Genomic DNA, 27473 nt, shown 5'->3' with positions numbered 1-27473 from the left:
TGAAAGGGAAACAATCAAATCAGCGAGGGAGAAGGAACCAAAGCAAGTTAATGGATTTCGTGAAAAAACAATCAACAACCCAGTAAACCATACAAGCCCCTGAGAATTACACGGTAAAAAAAAAAGGAAAAAAACGTGTTTGCACCCTGCAATGACACGGTACCATTTTGATTTTACAGCTGCTGTTCAGTAGAGAGCTCACCCCAATCTGCTGGCATTAACTCCGTTTGCAGAGCACCGCTCTGGAGCAGACGTTAACAGAGCGGTGTTGGAGGTGAACAAAGGAAGCACAGTCGGTTTCCCGACACACTCCCAGGCTGCAGCGTGACCCAGCACATCCCTGGAGCCTGCACACAACCCACTGCAGCTTCCGCAGGCACCACGGGGACAGCACGTGGCAGAAAGGGGCAGAAAAGGAGGGGGAATCCATGCCCTGAGCCACGAGTTCTGCTCTGCTCCATGGAGCCGTCAGTGAGTTTTCGGTGCTGAGCCCCACTCACCATCTATGATCAGGGATGCTCTCTGGGTTGGCTTCTTCCCGGATTTGATGCGGTACTCGTTGATGGCGTTCTCGATCTCCTGCAGCTTCTTCAGGGCGTTCAGGTAGGACGTCTTCCTCTGCTTCTTCAGCTTCTTGCTGACGTTCGGGTCGCTCGCCAGGCGCCGCGCGGCCTCTGTGATCTGAGACTGAATGGCAAACTCCCTCTCCAGGCGCTCCAGCTCGGCCTCCTTGGAGAAGGGAAACGGAAAAGGGAAATGGAGAAGGGAAATGGGTCCTGGTGGCCACCAAACTCCCCTTGCCCGGCCGTGGGGAAGCTTTTTGCAGATTCAGCCCTAAATCACCCAGGATATCTTAGGAAAACAACAGAAAAAAGCCCCTTCATTTTCCACCTGGCCATTATTGGCTGTTTTCTTCCAGTGTTTTATCTTCTCCCTGAAATAAAGCCTCGGGAAATGAAGGCTCTCATCTGCCTTCAGAGGGAAGTGCTTTGGTTCAGGTCCCCATTACCCCCGGCAATTTCAGTCCCGGAATTACGTGATTCTGGGAGAATTTCACCTTCTGATTTAAACTGAGTTTCCAATGTTGACACTTGCTGAAACCTGTATGAAAATCATCACTGGCCTCTAAAAGCTCTAGGAAAGGCAGGCAAATAAACAAAGCCCAGTGTTATTCTTCGAAAACGGAACTTCACGATTTTCAAGGCAGCCCTGAATTTTGACAGATGGAAAAGGTGGGAGGAGGAAAAACTCCTGGGCACATTTGAAATACAGCTGCCAAATGCAGGGAGTGCAGCAGGGAGGAGCTGCTTCCATGCCCACCTAACCTGCTGCTGGAATAAGGGGATATTTCACCCCGCAGTCCCAAAGCAGCCCCTCAGCAGCAGGATTTGGGGAAGCTGGAGATAAAGCTTTAAAATAGAGCAGCCAACTGGCTGCAGGGATTTTAGGAGCAGAGCTAAGCAGCGCTTTCCTTTGAAAAGCTTAATTCAATGTGCTAGTTCATGAATATTTGACTTCAGTGGAATTCCTCTCCCAGGATCCATGGAGAACACAACCGAAGAGCTCCGGCTGCTTATTTTTTTTTTGTCAGCAGAAGGCAAATGCCAGCAGAACGACAAACAGTTAATTTCCTGGCTGAGCTGAGCCTCAGACCGCACAGTCACAGCAGAGCCAGGCTCTCCCCTTACAAAAATAAAAAGGAAACCCAAAACTGGAATACACACAAGTGTCTTGAGACAAATGCGTCTCTGCAGACAATGGCTTTTCTGTGGATCCGGTCCCGCCTCGCAGCTGTTTTCACAGCCACGGTTCAGGGCACTGACCCAGCACATTGTGGGAGCCAGGGGAGGGACCAAACCCTCCCCGGCAAACTCAGGAAAACACAAATCCAGCTCCCTATAGGTAGGCACGACAGCTCTTTTGTTTGGGGGCTGCGGAGTAAAATGTTTTTGCTTTGCTGTTGCAGGGCTAAGATGGGGATTTCTGGTGCTTTTCACCCCTGTTAGGGGAAAACTACCTGGGGGCTTCTGGTTCTGAGTTCAGATTGCTGCTAGAGCGGGAGAAAAGGGGCTGCTTGTGCTAAAAACGTGAGGCAGCAGCAGGGCTCGGATGGCTCAAGAGCCTCGGGAGTTCTCCCAACTCACACCAAGAGTCTCCAGGCCCCGGAGCCTGGGGATCATCACTACTCCAGTTATCACCCAGGCCAGTTCTGTGACCTCCAGCAAAGCCAGGGTTTAACCCTGAGGACTTAATCTCTTAAACTGAGATCGCTAACCCTCTCTGCGCTTCGCTATATATCTGATTACTAAGTGAAATTTCAGATTCCCAGTGAATTTAAAAGGAAAAAAAAAGGCCCTGTGACCAACTGCAGTCTTTTAAAGGCAAAACACGACGGCCCCTACATGATGCAAGCCTAGAGACCTGCGGTGGGGAAATGGGGCTGGAAGGGAAGGGCAAAGCCTCACCTCTCCCTTAGGCAGGATCTTCTGCTCATCCAGTTTAAAGGCAGTTCCTATTCTTCTCCTTACAATAGGCGGCTCCTCCCCGGGATCCAGGGGATACTCTCGTGGCAGCTTCCCTGTGAGCTCCTGCAAGAAGAAAATGCTGTTGGTTTCCTGGAGAGCCCAGCCTGAGCTGTGCCTGTAAAACAACAGGCGTTCACAGCCTTTCATTAACACCTTTCATTAACAGTGTGTCACGTTTGGTGACAGGTACAGCAGAGCATCCCGCCCTGCCAACCTGCTCTGCTTGGGATGCGGCGTGGAGGCCTTCCCTGTGCACCACGGATTTTCCTGATGGGGGGCAACTGAACAAAACTGCTTCTAGGGATGTGTTTGTGCAATGGGGAGCAGCAGTTGTGCCGGTGCCTGCGTGGGACGCAGACCTGCTGGGTCAGGCAGCGGCCACGCAGGTTGTGACCTGCACGTTACAATATTCCCAGAGTGTCTCCGAGAGGAATGCAGTGGAAACAGTCACTAAAAGCGGTGCCTGGTACCTAATTACCGGCCCAATAACATTTCATGAGAGGCCCTTCTAGACCCAGGGGGTGTCATGGGCAGCCTCGCAGTGATGCTGGATGATGCTTTGTCAGACCAGTGGGATCATTTGCAAAGTTTCTTTCAAAATCCAAAGTAAATTCCACACTGCTGAGGAAAATACGGCACATGGGAAGCGGTGAGTGCCAACACTGATGTGAATGCTGTGAGGTTTTTTCTTCTGGCAGGCACAATACAGCCACACATATCTGAATTAGAGGCATTCAAATGCTACAGAATAAGGCAGGAGCCTCATTCCCAGAAGAGCCCAATTCCTTGTACTCCAAAGTCTCCGTAGGAAGGACAAAAGGCTTTTGTGTTCTTCAGCATCGGCCCTGAGAGGATCCAGCTGGCAGAATAGCCGACACCATCTGAATCCCAAAGAAGGGGGTGACCTCAGTGCAGCTCCGGCCCCTCCTGCCTCCCCGGCCTCTCTGCGCTCCCCAATGGGGTTTTTCTTTCTACTCTTTTCAGGGCAGTAGGAAGATTTTGGCCTTTGCAAATCCTTCCTCTAGGCAGGGTTTGGAGCACAAGCTCTTTTTTGGATGTGCACAGGCTGCTTTGGTGAGAGACACCGGCACAGCAGCTGGTCCCATCCTGTGTTCCCCATGGAGTTATTTCAGCTGCTCTTCTGCACCGTGTTCCTGGTGTTATGCGACTCCAGCGATGGCATCAACACACAGATTCTTTAATCTCTCTTGAGGAAAAAGGGCATTTTCTTTGTAACTCGTAACATGTATCAGAGAAGTAGGGGAAGAGTTAACATCGTCTACAAAATGCCCAAGACTTGGGTAGAATAAAATTAATGCGGGCTACCATGTTGCCTCCATAAGCTGAAAAGTATTCACTGACACAGTCCAGAAATGTAATCTGAATTAATAAGTAACCGGAGCGGCGACGACCGAGGTAACTCAATGCCGCTGTTATGAACGGCTCTGGCCATGCCTGTTTGATTAATTCCCAATTCTTAACCCCTTTCCAGCTCCTAACTCAGCTCCTTCTCCCTTCCTTCAGGCTGAGTTATCTCGTGGGGGTAAATTCTTCCTGGATGAGCAGAGATGCCTCCACTTTGTCCACCAGGCCCCAAAGAGCGGGTGGCCACTTCCAGCGCATGATCTTAGCTCCGCACTCCATGGACTCCTTGGCTGGGATCCACCCTGCAGCCTCTGTCAGAGTAAGCTGTTTGCTGAAGTCAACCAGGACTCAGCTGAGAAAGGGCCACTCGTGGTGAGCAAGAGGGGATCTGGGACCACAAGGATTTCTGGTGACTTTCTTCACTGGGAGCTATTTCTCCTGCCTTATTCTTGTTGGAACTAAAGTCACAAACTGAACCAAAGAGCAAAGAAAGCTCCATCAGTGGCCAGTGACCCGGTTCCCCTCTTTCTGTCAAAGACGAGATACACATTAAATATTGAGCAACAACTGGAAGCTCTCAGTGCCCCTGCCTGCAGCCAGCTTCCTGCTTTGTTACACATCATCACTTCTGGTTAAATTCATTTTTTTCCAGGTCTGGTAAACATAGGACCCAACTGCATGACCCAAGGGGAAGCTGCTGCTAATCTGTGTCTCCACACAGAGTAGTATTTTGGAAAGTTGTCCTTTCCAAAAATACTAGATTTTTAAATGAGTCAACATCTACTCCAAGAAAGAAGACATAGGCGAGTGGGGAGCTTGCAGGACGAGCTCCTCAGCTGGGCTGCCCTTGTCTCCCAGCACTCTGGGATCCAATGGTTTGTCCTCACAAGGTCTGCCACGACACTGGCAGTGCCAGGGCTTTCTGGGTGAAGGATGGAGGATTTTCCATGCTGTTCTTCGCCCAGCAAAGGAGAGACCCCACATAAGTCACACAATCAGCTCTGCAGCTCCCAGATGACTACAGCTTGAGGCAATAACACAGCTGGAAGGCAGCCGAAAAAGTAGGAAAGAGCTGGGAGCAGGAAAAAATGTGCAGGGAGAAGAAAAGCAGCTAGGGCCAGGCCTTCTCTAGGAAGAAAATACCAACCCCCCTTTTATTTTTGCCTAATAAAGTAAAAGGCATTTGAGGAGTCAGTTACCAGTACACAGGACAGTCTCCCTCTGTCATTTAGGCACATGGAAATTCCTGACAAGGCCAATGACAATGACTATGACATCTCAGATGCAACTTCCAACAGGAGATGTGGATGTTCTGCACCCCTCTGGATATCCCACTGACATGGGGTTCTCCTCCAGAGGGAAAACTGCCTTGTGATACTGCAAGCTGGATTGAAAGGCGATACTGAGGCCTCTGCACAACGCGCTTTGCAAGAGGCGGCTGCAGAACCTCTTGCTTCTGCTGTTCCCACACCTCTTGCAAGCAACAAGCAGGCCAATATAATGCAAGCAACCACGTGTCAGAGCTGATAAAACGCCCGTGGCCTACCGCTTCCCGGAGACACAGCTTCTTCAGCTCCTCCAGGCGCTGGCGCAGCGTCTCCTCCAGAGCCTCCTGCCTGGATTTCAGCGCCGCCAGCATGTCCTTCTTGGCAGACTGAGAACTGTCTGACTCCTGGGAACCTGTCAGGAAACAAGGGTTTCACTAGGCCAGCTGACACAGCACACACATCTGGAGTGCCCGTGACCTCTGCCAGCGCCTGGGCTCTGGATGCAACCTTCCCAAAAAGAAATCAGATTATGACACGGAGCAGGTGGTACCCAGTCATGTTTGTTTACGGCAAATGCTTAATGCTTAAGCTGACAGACGGACTTGGACAGTGGAGCATACAAAGACATCTGCAAGCATTTTTTTTTCCAGAAAAATAAAAGGCGATACAATTATTCATGTAAGATCATAGGGAAAAAAAATACAGTTCCCATGAAAGTTCCCACAAGCAAATGGCAGTACAGTTTACAGAGCACTGGAGATGGATTTTGAGGAATGTAAGCCTAGGGGAAGCCAGCTGAAATACAGCTTGCTTATTTAAAAACTGCAAAGACCCTAGTAGCAAACACTTAATTCAATCCACTTAAATGTCTGCTTTATGAAACAAACGTAATGCACAAAATTACCTAGAAAGACTGCTGTAAAATAAGCTAAGTTGAAAAACAAACCCAGAACAACAATAAACTATGGGAGGTCTTCCCAGAACAGTAGCTGTTTCTTGTTAGGAGGTAGATCACAGTATTTAATCAAATGGCTTGATTTTTCCAAGTGGCAATTACCCAGCAACTTCCTCGGAACTAAGTTCCTGCAATTCTCTTTGGTGCAAACCCAGAATTAACTTGGACTCTCACTCAGACGTCACAGCAGCATTTGTGGCTCCAGTCCTTACTCGGAACACACTGACGGGACTCCTGGTTTTGTTTTGGTTTGGGATGTTGCATCCATAGCTGTCCAAGGTCTCAGTTCTCCCGGAAGGGGCAACTTTGGATGAATCCCATTTTTGGGTGCCCAACTTGAGGCTTTTATAGCAGCAGACATGTATGTCTGTGGAGCCCGGGGTGCCTCCACAGGGACTCCACACAGGTTGGTCCTGGCCTGGCTCAGTGTTTCTCAGCCCTCAATGTCCCACAGAGATTTTCAGGGACCCCACAGCCCCTGTGGAGCAAGAGCAGAGAAAGACCAGGCCCAGGTTATCCCTGGAAAGCGGATTTCACAGGATGCCATGTGCAGGTCTCTGTGCACCTGCAGGTTGGAGGGGCTTCTAGACGCATTTGCAGCCTCCCAGGTGAGCAGTGATCTCAGCCTGAGCTGGCTGAAAATATCAAGGCCTCTTCATAAAGCTCTGGAATGAACCTGTGAGCAAATGAACCTGGGAACAATTCTTTGATTTGGAAGCAAAACACGGAGAAATTTGTGGCTTCAGTTTCATCTTTCATTGCCACTATTCCATCAGACCATTAAAGCTAAACTGAAAATGGATCTAGGCCATGCCGGGAAACAGCTCTGCATTAGCCCAGAGGTAGCAGAGAATGTCACAGAACTTTCCCATCATTATTTTCTGCAGTTTCAATACAGGAAGACCACAGGCATTTATTCTGTAAAATGCTACCTTCCCTTGTGACTCCCTTTCTGGAGCTGTCCTGGAGTGGGAGAGGTGGGAAAAGGTTCTCTGAAGGTCGAACAGGTTGAGCATCACCAGACAAACCGGGACAAGCACGCGGCACCATGTCCATTGAAACCCCCCATTTCTCGTGGGCTTGTTTGGCCTCCTAGAGCATCAAAACTGAGCTCTGCAAACACGGCCAGGCTGCAAGAGCCCCCCAGGATCCTCCAGGGGAACCTCGGATTTGTCCTGACAGGGAAAAGGTCCCGTGAGCACCTAGTGACCCTCAGCAGCAACCCTGGGAGCAGCTACTAGCATGGGCTGAGCTGCTGAACAGCTTCACTGCCAACAAACTGCTGAGTCCGCTAACGAATGCTCATGATTCCTGCAGATGGTTTCATCCTTTTTTTTCCCCGTTTTAGGATAACTTCAATGACCCACGTTTTCCTGTCAAACGCTCTTCCTCTTTCCTTCCTGTCTGCTCCCAACCTTCCCGTCGGGCTTCGGTTTATTTTTAAAAGCCGTTAGTTTTGTCCTCCTTGTTGCCACGGCACTACGGAGATGCTAACCATGAAAGCAGAGGAGCAGCCTGCGCCGTGCCCAGACGTCTGCGCTGACTCGAGGTGCGACGACAACGGGGAAACGAACGGCTGGGAGCTGAGCTGGTGCCGACCCAAGGCAAGCACAGCCAGCTCCCAGCGTCTGCAAGAGCTGCTCATTTCCAGAGACATTCCTGAAGAGAAGGATCGGGCTGGGTTTTCTAACTGCCTCTTTGGAAACTTCTGGCATTTTTTTATTATTATTATTTAAAAGCTGAACTATTTGGGGTTAGATTGCTTAGATTTTCATGGGCTTTATTCTCTGCTTGCTCCCAAAGGTGTAAAGCAAATGTGAACTTGATCAGTCAACCCAATCGCAGCAGTATGAGAAGACTGTACAGCAGCAGCAGAGATCTGTGTTGCTGCTGTGCCTAGAGCATCCATTAGAAGCTCTTTACTTATAAAAAGGTATTAATCCAGCCCTGAGCAAAGCTGTGGCCTCAGAGCCACTTCTAAACCCAGTGTTAAGTGACCCCAAAATGTCAGAACAGATCAAGAGACCAAAAAACAAGGAAAGGAATAACCAAAGACCGGCTCAAACCCAACCAACCAAGCAGACACTATCCTGAATCCGCCTTATTAAATATGATGCCCGCTGAGTCAGGGCTGCCTAGGAGAATTATTATCCAGCCTCCTTCCCATTTGCAGTACAGAGATTTACCAAATTCTGCATTTTAACACACGCTTCTGCAGAACCATCTGAGGGCCCTAAAAGAGAGAAGGTTGTGAAACCACTCGGCAAGGGGCCATCTCTGAAAGCACCAGGAACTCCCTGAACTGGGGCCTGTTTTTATAGCTGGTCCTGCTGGTTTCACCTCAAGCCGAAGGAAATCCTCCACGGCATTTCCTCCTGAGCACACCTGATGGGATGCCAGTCTTGGCTTCAGGCCAAATTAGTTTGTAGCAGGCTGTTTTCTGATGCTCAGCTAGCCTCTCTGCTCCCCATTCTCTGGGTGACTTCCCCATCCACCGACATCCAGGGGAAAAGGTGCTTTGAAACGGGGATCTCCTGGCCCACTCATCCCTCCAGCACCACTCAGGACTGACCAGCTTCTTCCCAGTGCTAACAGGCTGGTCCCGATCCCTCCTGCACTGCTGAAGACAAGAGGCCCTCAGGGATGTTGATGGGGATATGAAAGAAACAAGTCACATCCTCTCCCAAGGGAGGTGGAGAGGGTTCCCTGCTAATTCCACCACCTAACGCAGTAGAGTGGAGCCAGCCTGGAAAAGAGATAAATGAGAATGATGAAAATAAGCAGGGAAGAGAGACGGGATGCTTAGGAGGAAGGAGCTGAGCCTCAGGGCCCGCAGCTATAAGAGGAGATGCAGCAAAGTGGCTGAGCATCAAGAACCAGGCAAGAGCAGCACGACTGGAACAGGAGGCCAAACTTCCCAAGGGCCCTGTGGATGCAGCTGCACAGCCCGGGGAGCCTCCTGGACACTTCTCCTCCCCGTGCCAGGAAAAATACCTCTAGGCAAGGCAAACCCTTGCGGTGCCGCCTGCTGCCAGCTGCAGCCTGGGGCGTCTCTGCGACACCCCCGAGCAGGAGGTCCCCACAGGGCTGCTCCGAGCCACACAAACCCGGCGAGCGGGCGCTCCAGCTCTCCCGTCCCTCGGATTTCCTCGTGGGAGCCTGGCTGGGGCTGCTCCAGCAACGATGTGCCCGGACAGCCGCAGGGCGACGGCTCCTGCGCGCGAGCGGCCGCGCTCACGGCTGTCTGTCCACCCCGGTGCCCGCGCAGCCGGCGCTGCCGGGTGGGAATGGGCTCTCCGGGCCCCGTCTGCTCCGGCGGGGTGTTTTCCAACGTAAACAGGAAACCGGACGCTGCTGGAGTGACAGGGTTGGAGGCTCCTCCAGGATATGGGCAGAGCTGGATCACTGCACTCCTCTGCAGGGTCTCCCCTGGCCACAAATGTGAAGGATGGGTGTCCACAGGGAGTGGGAATGTGGGGCTTGGTTTTTACAATAATCCCACGATAATGGGGTTCCCCCATGGCTAGGGGCCCTTCAAAGCTCCTACGGCACTGGCTGACAGACTGCTGTGAAGAAAGAAACAGCTTTTGACTCACTCGATGCCATTCCAATAACTATCTCCGCTGGGTTTGATCACAGCACCAGACCCTTCCTGGGCATCTTTATTCCAAATACCCAAGGACAGCAGAGAGACCCTGAACAGAAGCTGTGAGCAAAGTCTTGGTAGCCCAGTGATTTGGGGGCCCTCTCCAAGCCAAAACACTAAAGAAAAGGTTAAAGGGGGAGTTTCTAACAGATACATCCAGGAGCACTAGGGCTCCTGATACCAAACCTACAACTTGGCGGTGGTAGAAGTCTAGGGTCTGGGAAATGAGTTGGATCTGGGGACTTGGGTTTCTCCCAGCTTAGACACTGAACTTCTGTGACCAGCAAAGCCAGCCCAGCACCGGGCTCCATGTCCCCTCCGCGGTGTTTGGAGGCTGTAAATATTGCGGGGAAGTGACGGCCTCTCCCAGCACAGCTGCATCTCAGCCAGATGTGGGGTGACAACCACAAGCACTAACCAAAGCTTCCTTGGAGCCTTGCTGCAAATCCAGGAGACACTCGGCAGCCTCCATGCGTGTCACACGGCGGGGACGGCCCCTCTGCTGAGGAGCTGCGAGGTGAGAAGAGGAAATGGCTACAAATAGTTTCCAGAGGCAGGGAACGGCAGGGAAGCAGGACAAGTAAACAGAAGGATATTCAGTTCTCCTCTTGTGATTCCCTGGGGATCTGCGGCGGCCACTGAATCCCTTGTGCTCGTGGTACCGCGCGCGGGCTCTGCGGTGACAACGCGGCGCGATTTTGGCTGTGCCCCCCTGCTCCTCCCTGCACATCGGGAGGAAACGCGGAGGCCGGGAGCGACGCCGGGATGGAGCCTGCATGGGTGCTGGGGTGGGCGGCAGCAGCTCCAGGGAAGGCGCTTGGAGCATGGGGTGCTCTGGGGGCAGCTGATTCCTCTCCTAGTGCCCCACAGTGGACGCAAACAGGGAGCAGAGAAAAAGGAAAATGCAGAAATAAAAGCTTGGGCAGCTCTCTGTTTGGGATACCCATCCACAAAACCCACGTCAGGTGCTGGCCCTACAGAAGCTCTTTCCTGGGCCTGAATTTCTGCTGCCTTCCACCTGGCTCCCACTGCCTTGCAGCATGAGAGCAGCAGCAGCCCCCGTGTTTCCCTTCCAGAAAGGCTAAAAGTCAGTGTATTAACATGAAAACAGGATTATTATCAAGTAGCTTTTGCAAACTTGGGAATGGTGCCCAAGAGGCTGAGATCTTGGAAAGACCTTAAGAACTTCCCTGGAGTACTTAACCTTATTTACTTTGCAGCAGGAGAGTTGGGGGGGGAAAAAAGCACCAAACAAAGAGCTCCAACAACCCGACACCAGGCTGGGCCTCCAGTTCCTGGAGCACTGGGAGGCACAGAGGCGGATTGTGAGCTTGTCAGGAGGAGCTGGGGAACAGAAAGGCATCTCTGTTCGCAGGCAAGGCCGGGAACCGCACAGCCAGCTCAATGAGCACTGCACATTTTAACCCCTTGCTGGAGTTCTTCCAGGCGGGAGAGGGCACTTAAGGGACACGAAGAATGTGGTGATGCAGAGCTGACCCACTGAGGCACAGTGGGTGCTATTTTATAGCATGTATGTCCGGAAATGGGACCGTTCCTTGGGCAATCACAAAAAGATTATTTCCTGGTGTTGACAGAAGTTATCAGAATCTATTCTGATAACTTCAAACAACACAGGACATTTATTTGATTGGTGCTATTAATTAGGCAGATAACAGCAACTCTAAACTCCTGAAAAGCTTCTCACCTGAGGAACTTAAAGCACTTTGCAAACTATTAATCCTTGCTTTGCTCCTGGAGTGACACTTAGCACTGCTTTGCAGACAGTTTGCCCTGTTCAGACTGAGCGCCTGAAGGAAATGTAGAAAAGCTCCTGACTTGTTCCTCAGTCCTTCGCTTCTGTTTCTCTGTCCCTTATCTTTAGCAGCTCCCCTTGGGCTTATTTTGAAGCTGTGTTTCTTCCTTTTAAAGGAAGTGCTCAAAGCCACCAACGGAAACCTCCAGGTCCCGGGCATTGGTTTGGTGGAGAGTGCTAGGAACCAGTTCTTGTGGGCCTGAGAGGCTGATTCCAGTGCTGGAGAGGCAAGAAGGTTTCTGTGGAGAATCTACCCTGCCTTTCTGCTGCTGAGGGACAGCACCAAATCGCCAGGCTTGGCTTCTCCCAGGGTGAAAGGCTTCATGAAAGCATGTGCTGAAGACAGCAAAAAGCCTGGGGAGACCCTGGGAAGAGAGGCCAGGCCAGCTGGAACGGGATTCAGAGGAGGAAACGAGTAGGGGCAGCGCGAGGGGCACCCGTGCTGTTCTGGAGCCCTGTGCTGAGAGATGGGCAGACACACCTGCACACAGACAACCGGAGAGGAAGCGCCTTTCCTGCTGCAGCGCAGCCCTGGCAGCTCCTCATCGTGTCCCAGACGGCCCCTTCCCACCAGGCTTCTCTCCGGTTGCCGGATGAAGCCCCTACCTGATGACAGGAGGCTCCCGCTGCTGCCGCTGATGATTTTGCCTTTGCTCCCCATGTTGGCCAGCTTGGAGGTCTTGAGCGTCCCAGTCTCGGTCAGGTCAATGGCAATCTCACTGAGGCTCCTCGCGGCGTGAATCTTGGACTGCAAGTGGACATAGCAGTTAGGAATGATCTAGCACTTCTCTCAACCTTACAGAAGCAAAATGACAGCTCACTATGGCAGGAAAGAGCAAACTTGGATTATTTTGCAAAAACAGAGCAAATCTGGCACTCCATTCCCTGCTGCACTTTGTACATTCATATGTGGGTGCATTTCTGGCACTGCTTTCTGCTGTTTGTTATTTTCTCTGAATTGCCACAGACTTTTTCCCATTTTACACAAATTGGCTGTGTATGGAATTACTGTATTAACCAATGTAGCAGGAAACCTCTAGTAATGCCAATATAATGAATGGCAAACCCCAAAGACTAGAAAACAGCTCTAGCATCTATAGGAAGCCAAGGAGGGTCTTTCCATGTTTGGAGAGGTGACCTCCTAAGACATTGTCCTCTCTGTGTCAGTTAGGACCAATTGATTTGGAACAACAAGAAGCCTAGAAAGTTAAAATGAAATGAAAGCTTCTCCTTGCTAAGCTGCAGGATCAGATGTGGTTATGTCCACAGAGCAAAGGAAGGCAGAAAACAACCTTCAGCGCGAGGGGCTTGGCAGCACCAAGCAATGAAATGAGTAGAGTGGCTGCTTGTGACCTTGGGCTCACTCAGTCTTGCCCCTTCTATACAAATCAGTGTTGGCAGCTCTACACCCTCAGTTCAGACCCCCCAGAGCATCTAGAAAGTGTTAACTTGAATAAAAGGCTCAAGCACGTTCACTGAAGTTGCTGGAGATGGCCCTGCAGTGGCAACCCAGGCACTGCTGTCGGGATGAAGCCTGCATACGGACAATGAGCTGTGTGGCTATGAGAGAATTCCAGCCCTCTTTCTAGCCCATACAGTGTTAGTTAGGACACCTTAAAATAGCACATGCTGTATCAGAATAACTCCCAAGCCCCTCATATTTCATTTCTGACGAGGGTCACATCCAGCCAGTTCAAAGGAAAAGATAAGAAAACCTTTCTATAAGCAGTTGTGGAATAATCTGTCTGAAAAATTTCCTCCTGTCTCCCCTGAAATAAGGACAGGCTTATGCTCTGAACTCTATTTTATGCTTTGGTTGTTGAATTCAGCTCAGCTACCAGGCAGGTTAACAGAGCAGAAAGCTCTAAAAGCCTGGAAGAAGCTGGCTGGCTGTGAGAGGCTGTGTGTGAAACACAGTGGTGACTGCGATTCCACTTCTGATCCAGAAAGGGGCTTCTTGTTTGCTGACCTTTGCATGAGTTCTCTAGTCACAGATGGAAAAAGAGTGGACCTCAATGCATCACCCAGCAGCCCGGTGCTGCTGAAACTCAATTCGTCTGGTCCCAAAGAACCACTGACCTGGAATTTCTGCTTCCTAGAACCCAAAGAGCTGCTGGCACGTTGTGTCGAGGGTCCCAGGCTCTTTCGGTGGCCTGAAAGCTTTTTCCAAAAGCTTGAAAGAAAGCTGTCGAACTCTGGGACCAAACTCTGGGGTCAAACTCTTCTTGGTGGTGGCCAGTGATAGGACAAGGGGTCATGGGTACAAGTTGAAACACAGGAAGTTCCATCTCCATGTGAGGAAGAACTTCTTTCCTGTGAGGGTGCCAGAGCCCTGGCACAGGCTGCCCAGAGAGGCTGTGGAGTCTCCTTCTCTGGAGATCTTCCAAACCCGTCTGGATGCCGCCCTGTGCTACGTGCTCTGGGTGTCCCTGCTGGAGCAGGGGGTTGGACTAGATGATCTCTAGAGGTGCCTTCCAACCTCAGCCATTCTGTGATTCTGCGCGGAGTCCTGTTCAGGAATACTTGAGCATTCACCTGTGCTTCTCCTCAAGGTGAGAGGACACTCCAGTCAGTCAAGTTTTTGGGTGACTGACAAACCACTAGAGCGTTGAGAAATCAGAATGCGATTGCTATCCATGTATCAGGGCGTGATTTATCCTCACAAGAACAAAGATGACAAGAGACTACAAAGAAAGGTTGTTCCAGCTGCACTTCTGGCAATATCTCACACCCTCAGGAAGATGAAATAATTTTTAAAGAACTCGGAGTGAGTGGATGGCCTAACGCTCACCACACTGAGCTTCACACCAGGCTGGTACTGATTTGCTGTGGTGCAGGAACTTGTAGGGTTAAGCTTGTCGCCACGCTCTGTCTCTTTCTGCACATCAGCGAACTAATAAGGGAAGAAAAATGTCTCATGTTGCATATTTCTAAGCTTAATTTAAAAGAAGATAGCACTGGGAGATCCTCATACTGAAAACAGCCACAGAAATATTACTATCATTTCCACATCCTTGGGTGCTTCGAGGTTCCACCACTACCATTCCGAAGTACCTGGGTGCCACGAACACCGTAAGCAAGGCTGGACACTCAGCCCTGCTTGAGGGCAGAGCTGCTGCCAAGATCTCAGGGCAGAGCAAGCAAAACCAGCCCTGCTGCTGTTACACTAACGCTACAGTCAGCTGCAAACCTCTCATTTCCAGCAGCTCCTCCTGCTATAGACTGCTCTCCAGTCCCAGCCTGGGGAGAAGGACAGCATTTTAACCTCTTGAACCTGTGGTTGCTGGTCAGAACCAAGAGGTAACAAGATTTATAGAAGATGTTCTCCAAATAGCTCTGAATGGTCGATTCGAGGTGGAGACTGCTTTTATCTAACAAGATTTCCTGCCACAGGAGCTTCGATAAGGAGCCTGTGCAGGAACTGCTATCTTGCTGTGATGCCCAGTAATTAGAGGCAACAAGCCTTAGCTCTGCTGACATCCTGGTGATTTATCTCCTGCCGACGTAAATACGTTGTGTAACTCTAAAAATGGGCACATGGGTCCAACGCAGCATCTGCCTAGCACAGCATATCGAATTGCTTCACTTGATGTCCAGGCGAGGATATAAAACCAAGTTTGTGCAGAGACATCCTTCCCTCCAAGGTGTTCTCCTGCTCTGTGAGGCAGTGGTTTTCCCGTGTTTACCTTTGGGATGGTTTCAGCCAGAAGCCTTGTAGTTTATTTCCACTCACACACAGGCTGCAGACTGGAGCACACTGGCCCTACCTGTCTGACTAGGTTAAAAGGCTGAGCACAGGCAGTGCAGGTGGATGTTGTGGTCCTTGTCAGCACGCCAAGCCAGCTGGAAGGATGCCCTCCTTTGGGGAAGAGCAGTGCAAGAGCCAAGCTGGCATCCTGGAGGGAGAAAAAGCAAACCAAGGGAGAACAGACCCAGGCAGGCAGGGCAGAGGGAGATTCTTCCATGGAGAGTGCAAGGCAACCCTGCTGAAGCTGGCAGAGAAGGTGTTAAGATGGGCTGTTGTTCTGCTAGCAGGGCTAGCTAGGTCTTGGACACCTAGCACAAGAGTGGGAAGCTGAATACATCCCACCAGTGCTCCCTCGGGCCTTGCAGTCCCTCCAGGCTAAAAAAAAAAAATCCTCTAATTTTCACTCAGTGCTGACCTGCCAAGTCTCATTGATATGGAGGGGGACTCATTCATGAGTCATTTCAAAGCACGGGGGCAGCCTGCTCCCTGGTGCTGTTCTGATGAGCTCAGAGGGAGAAGGGAAATCCAGCAGTGCGAGGGAGAGCAGATTGACACCAGGAATCAACCTGTGCCCTTGTTTGCAGCACCAGGGTTCTGCTTGCAGGTGTTTCAGGAAAATGTTTTCAACCTCCTTGTCTGGTTTCTACCAGACTCATTCTGCCACTGACTCATGTCTGGAGAAATACCCTATTCACAATTCCCACAGGAAGAGAATTCTTAAGGCCTCTAAGCCAAACATTTGATTAACTTGGAGTCAACAGAGCACGGACAGGGCTTCAAGTCCTGCTGCATTCGTCTCCTGCAAAACAAGAGAAGCTGTCAGGAGTTCTGCATGCCGACGTGTTCACTCGGGAAGCAGGAATCTTTTCAGCCTCCACGTTACGCTTCGGTTGCAGGGAGAGAGCCAGAGGCAGCGGGAAACAGGGCGCTGGGAACTCAGCAGCTTGGCAGGAGTTCAACACGGAGCGAGGCTCAAAGACTGGGATCTCCTTTCACTGCAAAAGGGGCAAAACCTCGGGTTGCAGGTTGGTTGTATTTCATTTTAAGATCGAGTGGAGCTTTTTGTTTTCCCCCATGGAGCTGTGCAGAAGATCCAAATCCAACTGCTGCCCGGCTAGCCGGGGAGCAGGGAGTTCAGGCTTGCTTTCTCACCACGGCTTATCTCGTGCCATCTAATCACAGCGCTGGAGCCAGTCTGAGCCCAGCAGGTCTCTTCTCAGTTTGTTTTCAGTTGTCTTTGTCAAAACCCTGCAAAATGCCAAGTTTGGACATAAAAGCAGGGAGTATTTGAGTTTTGCTTTGAAGCTGGCAATTCATCTGAAGTGAGATTTAAGGGGACGCCAGCCCCTGTGACTTAAACTTAAAAAAAAAAATGTTTCTCTAAGCCTTCGAGAGCTGAAACGAGGACATTTCACATTGCTCCACTTTGGAATATTCCTTATTGGTTTTCAAAAGCAAAGTGTACATCGGCATAGTGTCCTGAAGTGCCCAGCAGGATGAACGGAACAGATCAATTAAAATTGATGGATCTATCAATCTTGACAGCGACATAATAAAGACGAGGACAACAGAGTAAAACACCAGTTCCCTTAAGAGAAAGGGGTAAAAATATCTGTGTGTCTTAACTTCAAAGCCTCGGTGTGACCACTGGGATTATAGTGACAAAGCGCCCTGACATGGTCCGCGACATGACAGATTGAGGAAGAGGGCTGGTGTCTGCAGGAGTGTGAGAGAGGGGAGATCAGATTGAAACACAATCTGCCAGCAACAAAAGAAGCCACTGAAGGAAAGTCCTGGGCTTTTAAGAGACCCCTCTTCTTACCAAAGAAATGGGAGGAGGAGGAGGAAGGGAATCTCCTTTTGTTTGTTGGTTGCTTGTGACCTAAATACCTTGCAACTAAATCAGGGAATCCATCTGGCTAGAAGAAGGAAAAGGAAACTTTAGTTTGCTCAGAGTTGCTTTTACTGAAAGCAATAGCTGGGCAAAGCAGAGGGCTGCACATTGCTGAGCAGAGCTGGGATCCCTTACCTGCTTGGTAGGCCCTTAATTACCCCTTAATTGCATGGCTGAACATGCAATTTGGTCCCAATTTTGGGGTGGCACACAGGCAGAGGTGGGAAGTTAGTTATGCCTCCTAACCTCAACATATTTCACAGCCACAAAGATGAACCCTAACTACATTTTTTTGCATAAGATGGGGCCACACCAAAGTTACTGTTACCATGTGTCCTGCCCAAGGCACCTGAAAGTCCTACCTGCTCTACAAGAAAGCCACAGAGCTCAGGATAGGGAAAACAAATGTCAAAAGGGGTTGGAGTGAGCTGGACTATTAGCCCTCTGATGGCCCTTTTTATAACCCCAGTGAGTCAATTCAGATCACCTAACTGTTGTAAAAATAATGCAGCAAACAGAAACAACAGCAAATGTTTTTTTTCTGCCAGTTAAGCAGGCCAAACTGGTTCATGAAGGGGCCTCCTGAGGCCAGCACCCATGCAAGGGAAGGAGCATCTTGCCTGAAGATGTCACCCTGCATGTGCCTGGCATTTCACCAGAGGCAGGGGCAAAGGCAGGCAGCCCTCAAAGCAGGCACTCACTCAAGAAGGGTTTGTCCCATCTGTAAAAATGTACACCAGAATGCTCATACGGAGAGTTGTGTCTCCATGAAAAGGGTCTCGTAGGTCTCCAAGTGATCTCAAAGTGATCAAAGTGACATCCTGCTGTTCTGGGCATGCCTAAGGTGACTGCTGCTGAAAGGAATTAGGGGAAAAATACACTCTCTTCTGTTTTCAAGGCGGTTTCTTTTGTGTACTGAGCAGCCCTTTGTATAGCACCAGATCAGACAGTTTCTTCTAAAGCCAAGCCATTAGTTTCCCCCCTTTCTGCTATAAGACACTGCAGGGAAAGAGAAACAATATCCTTACACTTCACTGCTAGGAGAATATGACATTAACAGCCAAGGAACAGCAAGAAGGATTCAGAGACAGGTTTGAAGCTACTTTAAACTGGAATTTTATTGGAAGCTGCCCTGACTTCATGACAGACAGAGTTCAAGAACCAGAAGAAACGTGGAAATAATCCAGAGACACGATCCTCTTTGCCTGCAAAGCTGGTCTGCTCTGATTTGGCCACAGATCAGTCCAACTTCCTCCTCAACCCTCACTCCTGTAGACGCGGGTTTCATACTAATGCCCTCATCCTGGCCAAGGAGGGCATTTTGATGCAATTTGCCCTTGTTCCACCTCAAGTGACAAGAGAAGGCAATAAAAGAGCTACCACTCAACTTTGACCTTGCCGGGATGGTGGGAGTGAGAAGGCCTCACCCAAACTCAGCGTGCACATCCCACCTCCAACGTGCTTACCTTGCTTTGCTTCCTGTCCAGATAGAACTGGTGTTGACTAATGGCCATAGCCCAGATAGACTTTATCAGCGCCGGGCAGGCGTACCAGGTGTGCACAGCGATACCACTATGCCCAAAAGTCCTCCTGGTCACAGACGCCCTGGAGAGGAGGAAAGAGCAAAGTGGGATTACAGTTTCCTTGCATGGGTTCTGCTGCAGAAAAGAACCACAGGCCTCACAGGAAAAGTGGCTGTCCTTACTGAGGCACCCTTGCAGCAATGGGGAAAACGCCTGGAGAACAGTAATGAACAGCTATCCAAGCCCAGGGAGCCTTTGCTTACTGCACTAGTCAACTTTGCCCATTTTGAACTCAGCTCCTGGGTTTGGTTCAGCTGCCTTTGGCCTTTGCGTGTCAGAGGAGTCAATAGTGACACAGTGCCTGGATCCCCACATGCCGAGATGCCTGAGATCAATCTTCACCCCTTCCACTACCTCTGGCTTTGAACAGTGGCTCCCAAGCATCAGGACAACTGGATCAATAGCTGCTTTAAAGAACATGGGAGCAAAAATTCCAGGTACCTCAATTTCCCCATTTCCAGAGGGCAGCAGGGCTCTCCACATGGAGCCGTGCGGCTCGGAACGGCTGCCTAGAGCCCTGCAGAAGAGAACGTGCCCCAGCAACTAGCTGAGCGAATATAAAAACAGGAAAAATAAGAGCTAAATGTTTCCTCTTTGGGACTCCCAATGGCCCTCAAATATTAGCAACAGACACAGGTTAGGCTGCCCCGTGCTTTCACAGCTGTGCAGACCTGCCCGGTCATTGCTCCTCATCCCTCAACTCCAACCTCGGCGCGGCTGGGTGAGTGCTGCACAGACCCACAGCATCTGCTCTACAGCCCTCCTCCCGCTGCAGGGACATCCAATTAAACCGAGCCACTAATCTCCAGGGTCCGAACACACAAGATCCTCCTCTCCAGTCCACTGAGGCTCTATAACTATGAAAATGAACACGAGCACAGGAATACAGCTGAGAAATGCAATGCTTTCTTATGGCCTTTCGCTCCTGGACGTGGATGGTGACGGGAGGCCAGCACGAGTGACAGCAGGGGATGAGATGTGCTACGGTGCTGCCTGTCCACAGCCCACAGGCACTTTGTGCACTCCCGTGTCCCCGTCCGAAACTGGAGGCAATGGAGAGGAGGAGGGAAAACACATGGTGGGAGAAAGCTGTGATGGAGCTGAGAATGAAGGAAAAGTGAAATGCTGAAGAAAAATGGTAATGGAGGCCTTTTCAGCACTGCAAAACACATTACTGACTCAAATTACTAGGCCACCAATCGGAATGAAATATCTGTGAAAACAGCCAGGACAAACAAGGCTTGTGACAACGAGATCCCAGGGCTACCCGGGCTCAGGCCCTTCCCATCCTGCCCTGTCCCATCCTTTCCATGGATGCAGCAGTCCGGAGGCAGCAGATCCCGCTGAGGAGGACGCTGGGCAGCCCCATCCCCGTCACGCGGCCTGGCACAAGGGCTGTGCACAGAGGCTGAAGGGCAGGATTCAACTCCGGTGACTTTATATAGGCCCGAAGGACACAAATCACTGCAGCGCACAGGCCTAAAAGGCTCCAAGACATTAAAGCACTCGGGCATATCCGAGCCTAAATCTTGGTGTCATCCTACTTAATTCAAATGTCGCTACTTGTTTTCAACTCTTGGAAGCAACCCCAAACCATTCATCATCTTATCTTAAAAGCAGCAGTTTCCTAGGCTTTAGATTTTTTTTTGACCTGTTTACTTAAGCTGATCCCAGATATAGGTTTGCTTTTCACATCTATGTTGTGAGGAGCTCTTAGAAATGGCCCATGGATTTTTTTTTTCCCCCGCGACTTTCGTCCGTGCACGGTATGGAACCAACCCTGTTGATACACCCCAAAATGCAGCATTTCCCTCCTCTAAGGGATAAGGAGACAGGAGCAGGGACAGGACGGAGCCCGGCCGAGCCTGCCCTGCTGAGCCCAGCGTGGCTGCGCTGACTCAGCCTCTGCCTTGGAAATGCCAGGAATGCCGGTGCCGGTTATTCCTCCGCCTCGGCATGTGGAGGGAGTCCTCGCAGAGTCCGTCCCGGTCGGATCCCGGTTCTCCGGACCATTTTCACTTTCTTTTCCTTGCGGTCGCTTCCAGCCTTGGCATTTCGGGGAGCCGTGTTTGCAGCCCCGAGGCGCTGGAAGGAGGACACCAGCCCCCGCTCCTGCTGCTGGGAGATCTCCCAGCGTCTTCCCGGCACGGGAATTCCCTCTGCTGGATTTCACGGGACCATTTACATGCTTAATATTAAGCAGATGCTTCAGCGCTCTGCTGCCCTGCAGCTGCACGTTGCTAAGAGCGGCTCCACTCAGGTTTTGCTTTAACCAAAAATAAATACATATATAATGCATATAGGTACCCTTGTACTGGTGTGGCTGCGCTGAAATAAACAAACGATATTGAAGCTGAATGCAAAAGCGCCTTACTCAGAGCACATATATTAGTATATGGATCGGCATGGAAAACAGGTGAAACAGGATCACAGCGCTCATGAAAACACACGGAAAAAACAGCGCTGGTTTCCATGAACTAGCCTTATTTGCCCTTCACGTTACAAGGGGGCCGTGGATTTCAAAGGGAACAGTTTACAGAGCAGTTTATGCACCGGGGGGTCCTTCTCCCGCTCTGCTGAGGCAAAGGCGTGAGGGGGACGCCTACCGCGTTTGCAAAAGCCCGGCGGTAAAAGCAAACCAAAAACAACCGAAAAAAACCCCTCAACTCCCCCGAGAAGCCGCGTCTCTCACCTGCGCGGGTCGTGCACCTCCACCGAGAACTTCTTCTCGCGGAAATAGAGGTTCTCCAGCTGCCTCCATTGGAAGATCTGCGGGGACGAGAAGGGCGTGAGGGGCCGCGCGGCTCCGCGCTGCTCCCGCCCGCCCCGCTCCGCCCCGCGCCGCCCCGCGCCGCCTCCTGCCCGGCCCCGCCGCCGCCTCAGGGGAGCGCGGGGCTCCGCGCCGCTCAAACGCTCCGGCCGGGAGGGTTTTGGGGGCGTTTGGTTTCTTTTTAGTATTTGGTTCGACGGGTGTTTGGAAGGAAGCGCGGGGTGGGGGCTCCGTCACCTCAGCTGCGAGGCGGGAGGTTAAGAGGGGTGACCAGGCTCCATTACACTCCCCTCATGCGACTTATTTCTCCTATTGAAAGCATATCACTGCATAAATACCACTGCAGATACTGAAAAAAAAATCCTATTGAAAAAATACCACAAAGTGCCCATCTGCAACACGGGGAGGACAAAATGGCCGTGCCGCACAGCCCGGGGACGTGTGGGACACACGCGTGTCCAGCAAGGAGCAGCTCGAGCCCTTCACAACCCCCCTCTGCTCCCGAGCCTCCCCGTCGTCCCCCTGGATGCGGCTGAGCTCCGGTGAGGAGCAGCAGCCAAGTTTCCCTTCCATCATTAGCTCCAAGTGTCCCAACCTGCATCTGCACAGGGGAGCTATTCAGATGCTCAGAGGTGGTCCCTACAACCTGACCTTAAGCCTTTTTTCCTTCTTTTTTTCCACAATTCTCCTCAGAACACAAATATATACATTTTACCATTGCCGTAACTCCCCTTGCTCCCCAGCTTCTTCCCTGCAGCCTCTCACTCATTTTTACCCACGCTCATCCAAGGGATCTCGCCCTTCCCACGCATGAGGAATCCAGGCTGCAAAAACTGCGGATACCCACCAGAAAGGATCCGCTTTCCGGCTCGCAGCCCCGCAGGGGAAACGCTGCCTCGTGCCTCCCCGCAGCCAGACTCCTAATGTAAGCAAGCTGTTCCCTTCCCAGCTCTCTGGCTTACGTCTGCTTCCAAACGGATGGTGTTAATGCAGCGGCAGATGCGCAGGGTGCCATTAGTGGGTCTTTTTAAATGGAAGCATAATTTTTTACCCATCAAGAGCCTTTTAGCATGTCGGTACTTAATCTTCGCCAGGGAATACGAGGCACAGCGAGGAGCTGGCCGTATCCTCAAGGCGGTCGTGCGGCGACCAGCCGACGCGTGCAGTTTAACCGGGGCTGTATTAGGGCCCAGGTGAATATAGCTTTGAGGGACAAGACAACTGAAATCTGGGGTTTATTCAGAGGAAAGGCACCTGGCAGCAGGATCTGGGACTGCATCTCCCCAGAACGGGGCTCAGCGGAAATTGCTTGGCAAGACACGGCTTCCCCTGCTCCTCTAATAGCTGCCCTCGCGTCGGGCCGGCCGACAAGGTGCCCATTAGTGGTGCTTGAGGCCGGGCGAGTGCCTGTGATGTGGTGATTTCCCCGCTGGGATCTCTCCTGAGGTCAGCAGCCCCGTTTGGATCATGACGGCACAGGGCCGCTTTCAGATGGGAACAATTTTTGGTAGTGGCCACATTAGGGGCTGAGATCATTTCGTCCTCAGCAGGGACTTGGGGGAGTCTTCCCGGCTTTTGAGCACAGCTGCACACGCCTGTGCGCATGGGAAAGGGAATGGGGTTGCTGAACACCATGGGAAAATGATACTTCTTTGCCCGAGTCAAAGGGGCTGTCTGCACTGTGGGCTCTGACTCCTTGTGCCAATAAAACTGGAGCCGGTATTATCCCTGAATGTGCAGGAGGGCTTTGCAAGCTGCAGCCGTGCAAGGAGGTTCATAACTTGGGGAAACCTGTTCCATGTTGTGCAACAGCACTGGGGTGAGTGGGGAGGTTGTGCTGGTGAAAGGAGTGCCAGAAATGGCTTTTTTTTTGCAAAGCTGGAAGCTTAGCAGAAGAGCCAGGGGAGGCATTTCTGTGCTGTGAGGCGCGTTTTGCAGAATTCAGGTGCAAGCTACAGGAATTTTCTCATCAGAAACTGCTTCCAAGATGCAGACAAGCTCGCCAGGCACCAGATGTTTGTGACCTGTTACAAAGAGCCGCAGATTTCCAGAGGCCTCTTCAACCTAAATATCGCTGGGATTCTGAACATCTAACAAATGACCAGTTGTGACTGTCACTGGGCTTCCTAACCCTTCCAGTTCTTCAAGTCCTGCAACTCCTTTGATGATTAATGCCCTATTAAATCATACTGTGCAGAAGGAAAAATGATCTCTCCGAATGCATGGATGAGACCTCAGAACCTGTCGAGATGCAATGGAAGGCTTCTAGGGATGGCAGGGAAAGAACACGATGCATTTCTAGCAGCCCATATGCAACATTTCTAGTTGCCCAATGCAAGGGCCAACACTGGATGACATCCCGGTGCTTAAAACGGGTCCTGAACAAGAAAACCAAACGTCGACAGCATTTTCACACAACTTGCCCGAGTGCAGCAGCAAAATTCCAAGTCTTTTGTTTTGCAATTTAAAGACACAACAAGCATAAAAAAACCCTCCTGTTTAGAAACGCAGTTCTTCCCACTGAACAGCCCAGCAAGTGAAATTCTAGGGGCTGAGCTATGCGGGAGGTCAGGGTGGAGGTTACGGGTAGCCCTTTTGGGCCTTCACATCTATGGAAATCACAGCTCCAGTGAGCTCAATAGCAGTTTTGTCCTGCGGTTTCAGCGGGACCATGGTTTCCGGGCACGAGTTTGTGCGGTGCCTTGAGCCGGCCCTGCTCCCATCAATCATTCCTCTGTCACAGGAGCCGGAGCGAAGGAGGAAGGGTCTGGTTGGGACAGAGCAGCCCCATGGCAGCTCGGACAAACGGGGGCTTGTTTCAGGGGCAGATTGACCACGAGCTTTCCGGGCGCTGTCACCTGCGAATTACCGTGAGCTACTGCGGAGGTGCCCCTGGTCGCGCGAGGGGGACGCGGAGCATCACGCAGCCCTCCCCCCTGCCCGGCCTCCATTAATTAACCCCCTATTTCTGTCAGCTTGAGGTGTTTTTTAACTACCTAAAGCAAAAATATAGAAGGTTTCCTATCTGATTTGAAAACACTAGTGATCTTCCCAGCCTTCCTCCCTTCCCCCTTGAAATGAGGGAGTGGCTTGGCCAAGTGGGACTTGTGGTGGTCTGTCAACAGGCCCCGCTCGATATCTAATTACTGCTTCCCCTCAGGCTTTGGGACTCTCTTTTTGCCAAACAGACAAACAATTTCTGGTCCAACTTGAGATCCTTCTTGCCATATGCTGTTCTCATGGGACTGCGCCGCCCCAGCAAACATTTCTGGCTTGACCAAGCAGAGATTGTGCCTAGATCTTTATAATCACCCGTGTGTATTCATTTCCACTGGGAGAGACAATTCCCTATTAAATTTCAAAGGGGTTTATTGGCTCAGAGACACGGCAAAGCGACAGATCACACTGGGAAGAGCCGTTATTTGGACAAAATGTTACTTGTCTACGTAATGCAACTCGATATTTGTGTCTAAAACTGTATCCAGAGTCGGTGATTTGAGTTTGCATTTGAACAAATGCACCTCTCGTGTACATATATCTGATAGATGCTCTTACATATTGCACTGCTATCACCATGCTGGGGTGTCTAAACCAATTTGTCTACAGAGAACTTTTTTTAAGTGACTCAAAAATGACTCAAAACTTTAAATGACTCAAAAAGTTGTTCTTTTTTTTTCTCCTTTTTATCCTATACAAAAGTGAGTAGCTCCTTCTACATGGAAGATCTCTCCTTTCTGACAGAATACGCTAGAACACAGAGAGAGGGTCTCCTGTAGCCAGGGAGAACCTACAGAAGGAATCTGTAGCCCATGAATCAGCTATGGCACAAGAGAATGATTCATCTCCACAAACCATTCCTGCCTCTCTTCCCTAAACATCCCCTTGTCTTACCCAGAGGTATGACTAAACTATGTCTATCTTGTAACCCAAATACATGAGCACGAGTCCTGATGAGCAGGGTGGGACGCGTGGCTGCTGCCACTTCAGAGCCAAGCACGAGGGCTCCGCGAGTTTTAATCTCGCTCCAGATCTCCGCCCCGACTTCGGGGTGCTGAGATCCAATTTGTTGCACTTTGTGCTGTTGGAGTGATTTATTTCTGCATCTTGTTGAAGCTCCTGCTGTTGCAGAATCATTTAAGACTTGGCTGCTGCTTTTATAGAGAGTTAACCTTTAAGACCTGAATAGGGCGAAGCACTTAGAGCAAGTGAGTTGTACTTTGATGGGGCTACTCCCATTTTTAATAGTAGCTGGAAAAAAGCTTCCCTTTAAGACAGCACTGCCATAGGCTACGTGTTGCACATTATTACATGTATTGTAGTTGGTCAAGCTACATGTTTACCTAGAGGAAGGAAACTGGGCATGATTTCTTACAGATTCGGGAAAAGAGTGCCACTGATGATTTGTTAAATTTTGTGTTTGAATGGGATGAAAATTCTGTTTTTATCCACATGACAGATTCTGCAGAGCAAGAAGCTACATATGCCCTCACTTAGGGTGTATCTGAACAGCAGGTCATGGTAACGTGCAAAAGAGAATGTCTGGGCGCTTAGGTAGATAAAACATGATACGAAGATTGGGAATGAGCAGAGCGAGGACCCTGTGCTCTGGGTGTCCCTGCTGGAGCAGGGGGTTGGACTAGATGATCTCCAGAGGTCCCTTGCGACCTCAGCCATTCCGTGATTCTGTGATGATCTTCCCAGGGACCTGCTTTCCCCTTCCCCCATAAAATGAGTGATGTTTTTACAAGTTCCTTTATCTAGGCAGTCTGTTTAGCTGTCTGGGATCAACCTTGTTTGCAACAGACACTGAAGGAAACTTTTATCAGCTTTTGTGAGATAAAAGCTGTCGATTATGACCTCTGCCTAAGCGCCAATTCGTCCAGACCCAACCATGGCAAATTCCACAGAGCCAAATGTTCCCACCTCATCCTGAGCTGTCGGGGCCTGTGTGTAGGTCAGTGAGGGTTTCTTGCTGTGGCTGCTGTGCTTTATGCAGCTTCCATCCAGCTCCTCGCTGTGGACCAGGCAGGGAATGGGATTGGGAAGAATGGAGGTTAAAAGTGACCCCTTTTGGGGTGCCGGATTATGCAGAGCTCTGATCACTTCTCTGGACCAGTCATTCTACCAGCAGCACTGAGGAGGGAAATGAGCCGCCGTGGCCGGGTTGTGACAGGGAGGAGGGCAGTGAAGGCCACTTAAGCCGGTGCTGCTGTCAAGAGAAATATTCCCTGAACAATACACATCTGGCCAACCCCCATGGAAGTCAGTCCCAGGGACAAAATCCTGCGACCCAGCCCAATGTGCCCTGATCTGCCTTACTTATCTCCCAGTGCTCTTGACAGTTTTTTGGCACAGCAGGAAGGCCCAGGGGTGCCGAGGGCAGGTGCGGGCAGGAAGGGAAAGGGGAAGAGCCGGGTGAGGGCTGCTAAACAATCCTGAAACAAGGACAAACAGCAATAAAAAAAGGTGCTGGGGACAGCACTGCCTCCTATGTAACAGGGATGGAATAAGACTTGTCAGCGGGGGAAGGTCTTAACACTGGCTGCTCTTCAGCAGGAACAGCTCTGGGGTTTACATTTTGATGTGGAAAGAAGCAGGGTGAGCAGCTATGAGAAGGAACAGCCCAGTAAGGAGCCTCGCTTCATATACGTCTCCCTCCTCATTGCTGTATGTTTGCAAACGCTCAACTCAGACTGAATTACTACACCATAAAACGAGCTGAACCCGCCATGACCTGAAGGCTGGTTCAGTTTACAGCCAAGTCCATAACCCAAAAAGGATCAGCAGCGGGAAGAGAAATAAAAGTGTTGAGGAGCAGGAGCCAGCAGGTAGCCCTGAACAGTCAGCTAATCACAATGAATAATTTACTACAGCAATAGCACTGAGAGCCCACTGGCTTTTAGACC

The 27473-nt window shown here is 50.7% G+C and overlaps 1 protein-coding gene across 1 annotated transcript in view; it reads right to left on the bottom strand.

Moving 5' to 3' along the window:
• FRMD4A (FERM domain containing 4A) overlaps positions 1 to 27473 on the bottom strand; it is a 48238-nt gene that overhangs the window by 8668 nt on the left and 12097 nt on the right. Inside the window, 6 exon segments of the mRNA XM_088526284.1 lie at positions 501 to 729; positions 2466 to 2588; positions 5437 to 5570; positions 12179 to 12320; positions 18681 to 18819; positions 21490 to 21566. Of these exon segments, the coding sequence (XP_088382410.1) occupies positions 501 to 729; positions 2466 to 2588; positions 5437 to 5570; positions 12179 to 12320; positions 18681 to 18819; positions 21490 to 21566 (844 nt within the window).

Source organism: Tinamus guttatus, unplaced genomic scaffold (genome assembly GCF_059628265.1).
Source record: "Tinamus guttatus ecotype Peru unplaced genomic scaffold, ASM5962826v1 Tinamus_guttatus_pri_ptg000245l, whole genome shotgun sequence".
Lineage (NCBI taxonomy): Eukaryota > Metazoa > Chordata > Aves > Tinamiformes > Tinamidae > Tinamus > Tinamus guttatus.
The sequence above is the reverse complement of the archived record's forward strand: the minus strand, read 5'-3'. Positions and strand labels throughout refer to the sequence as shown.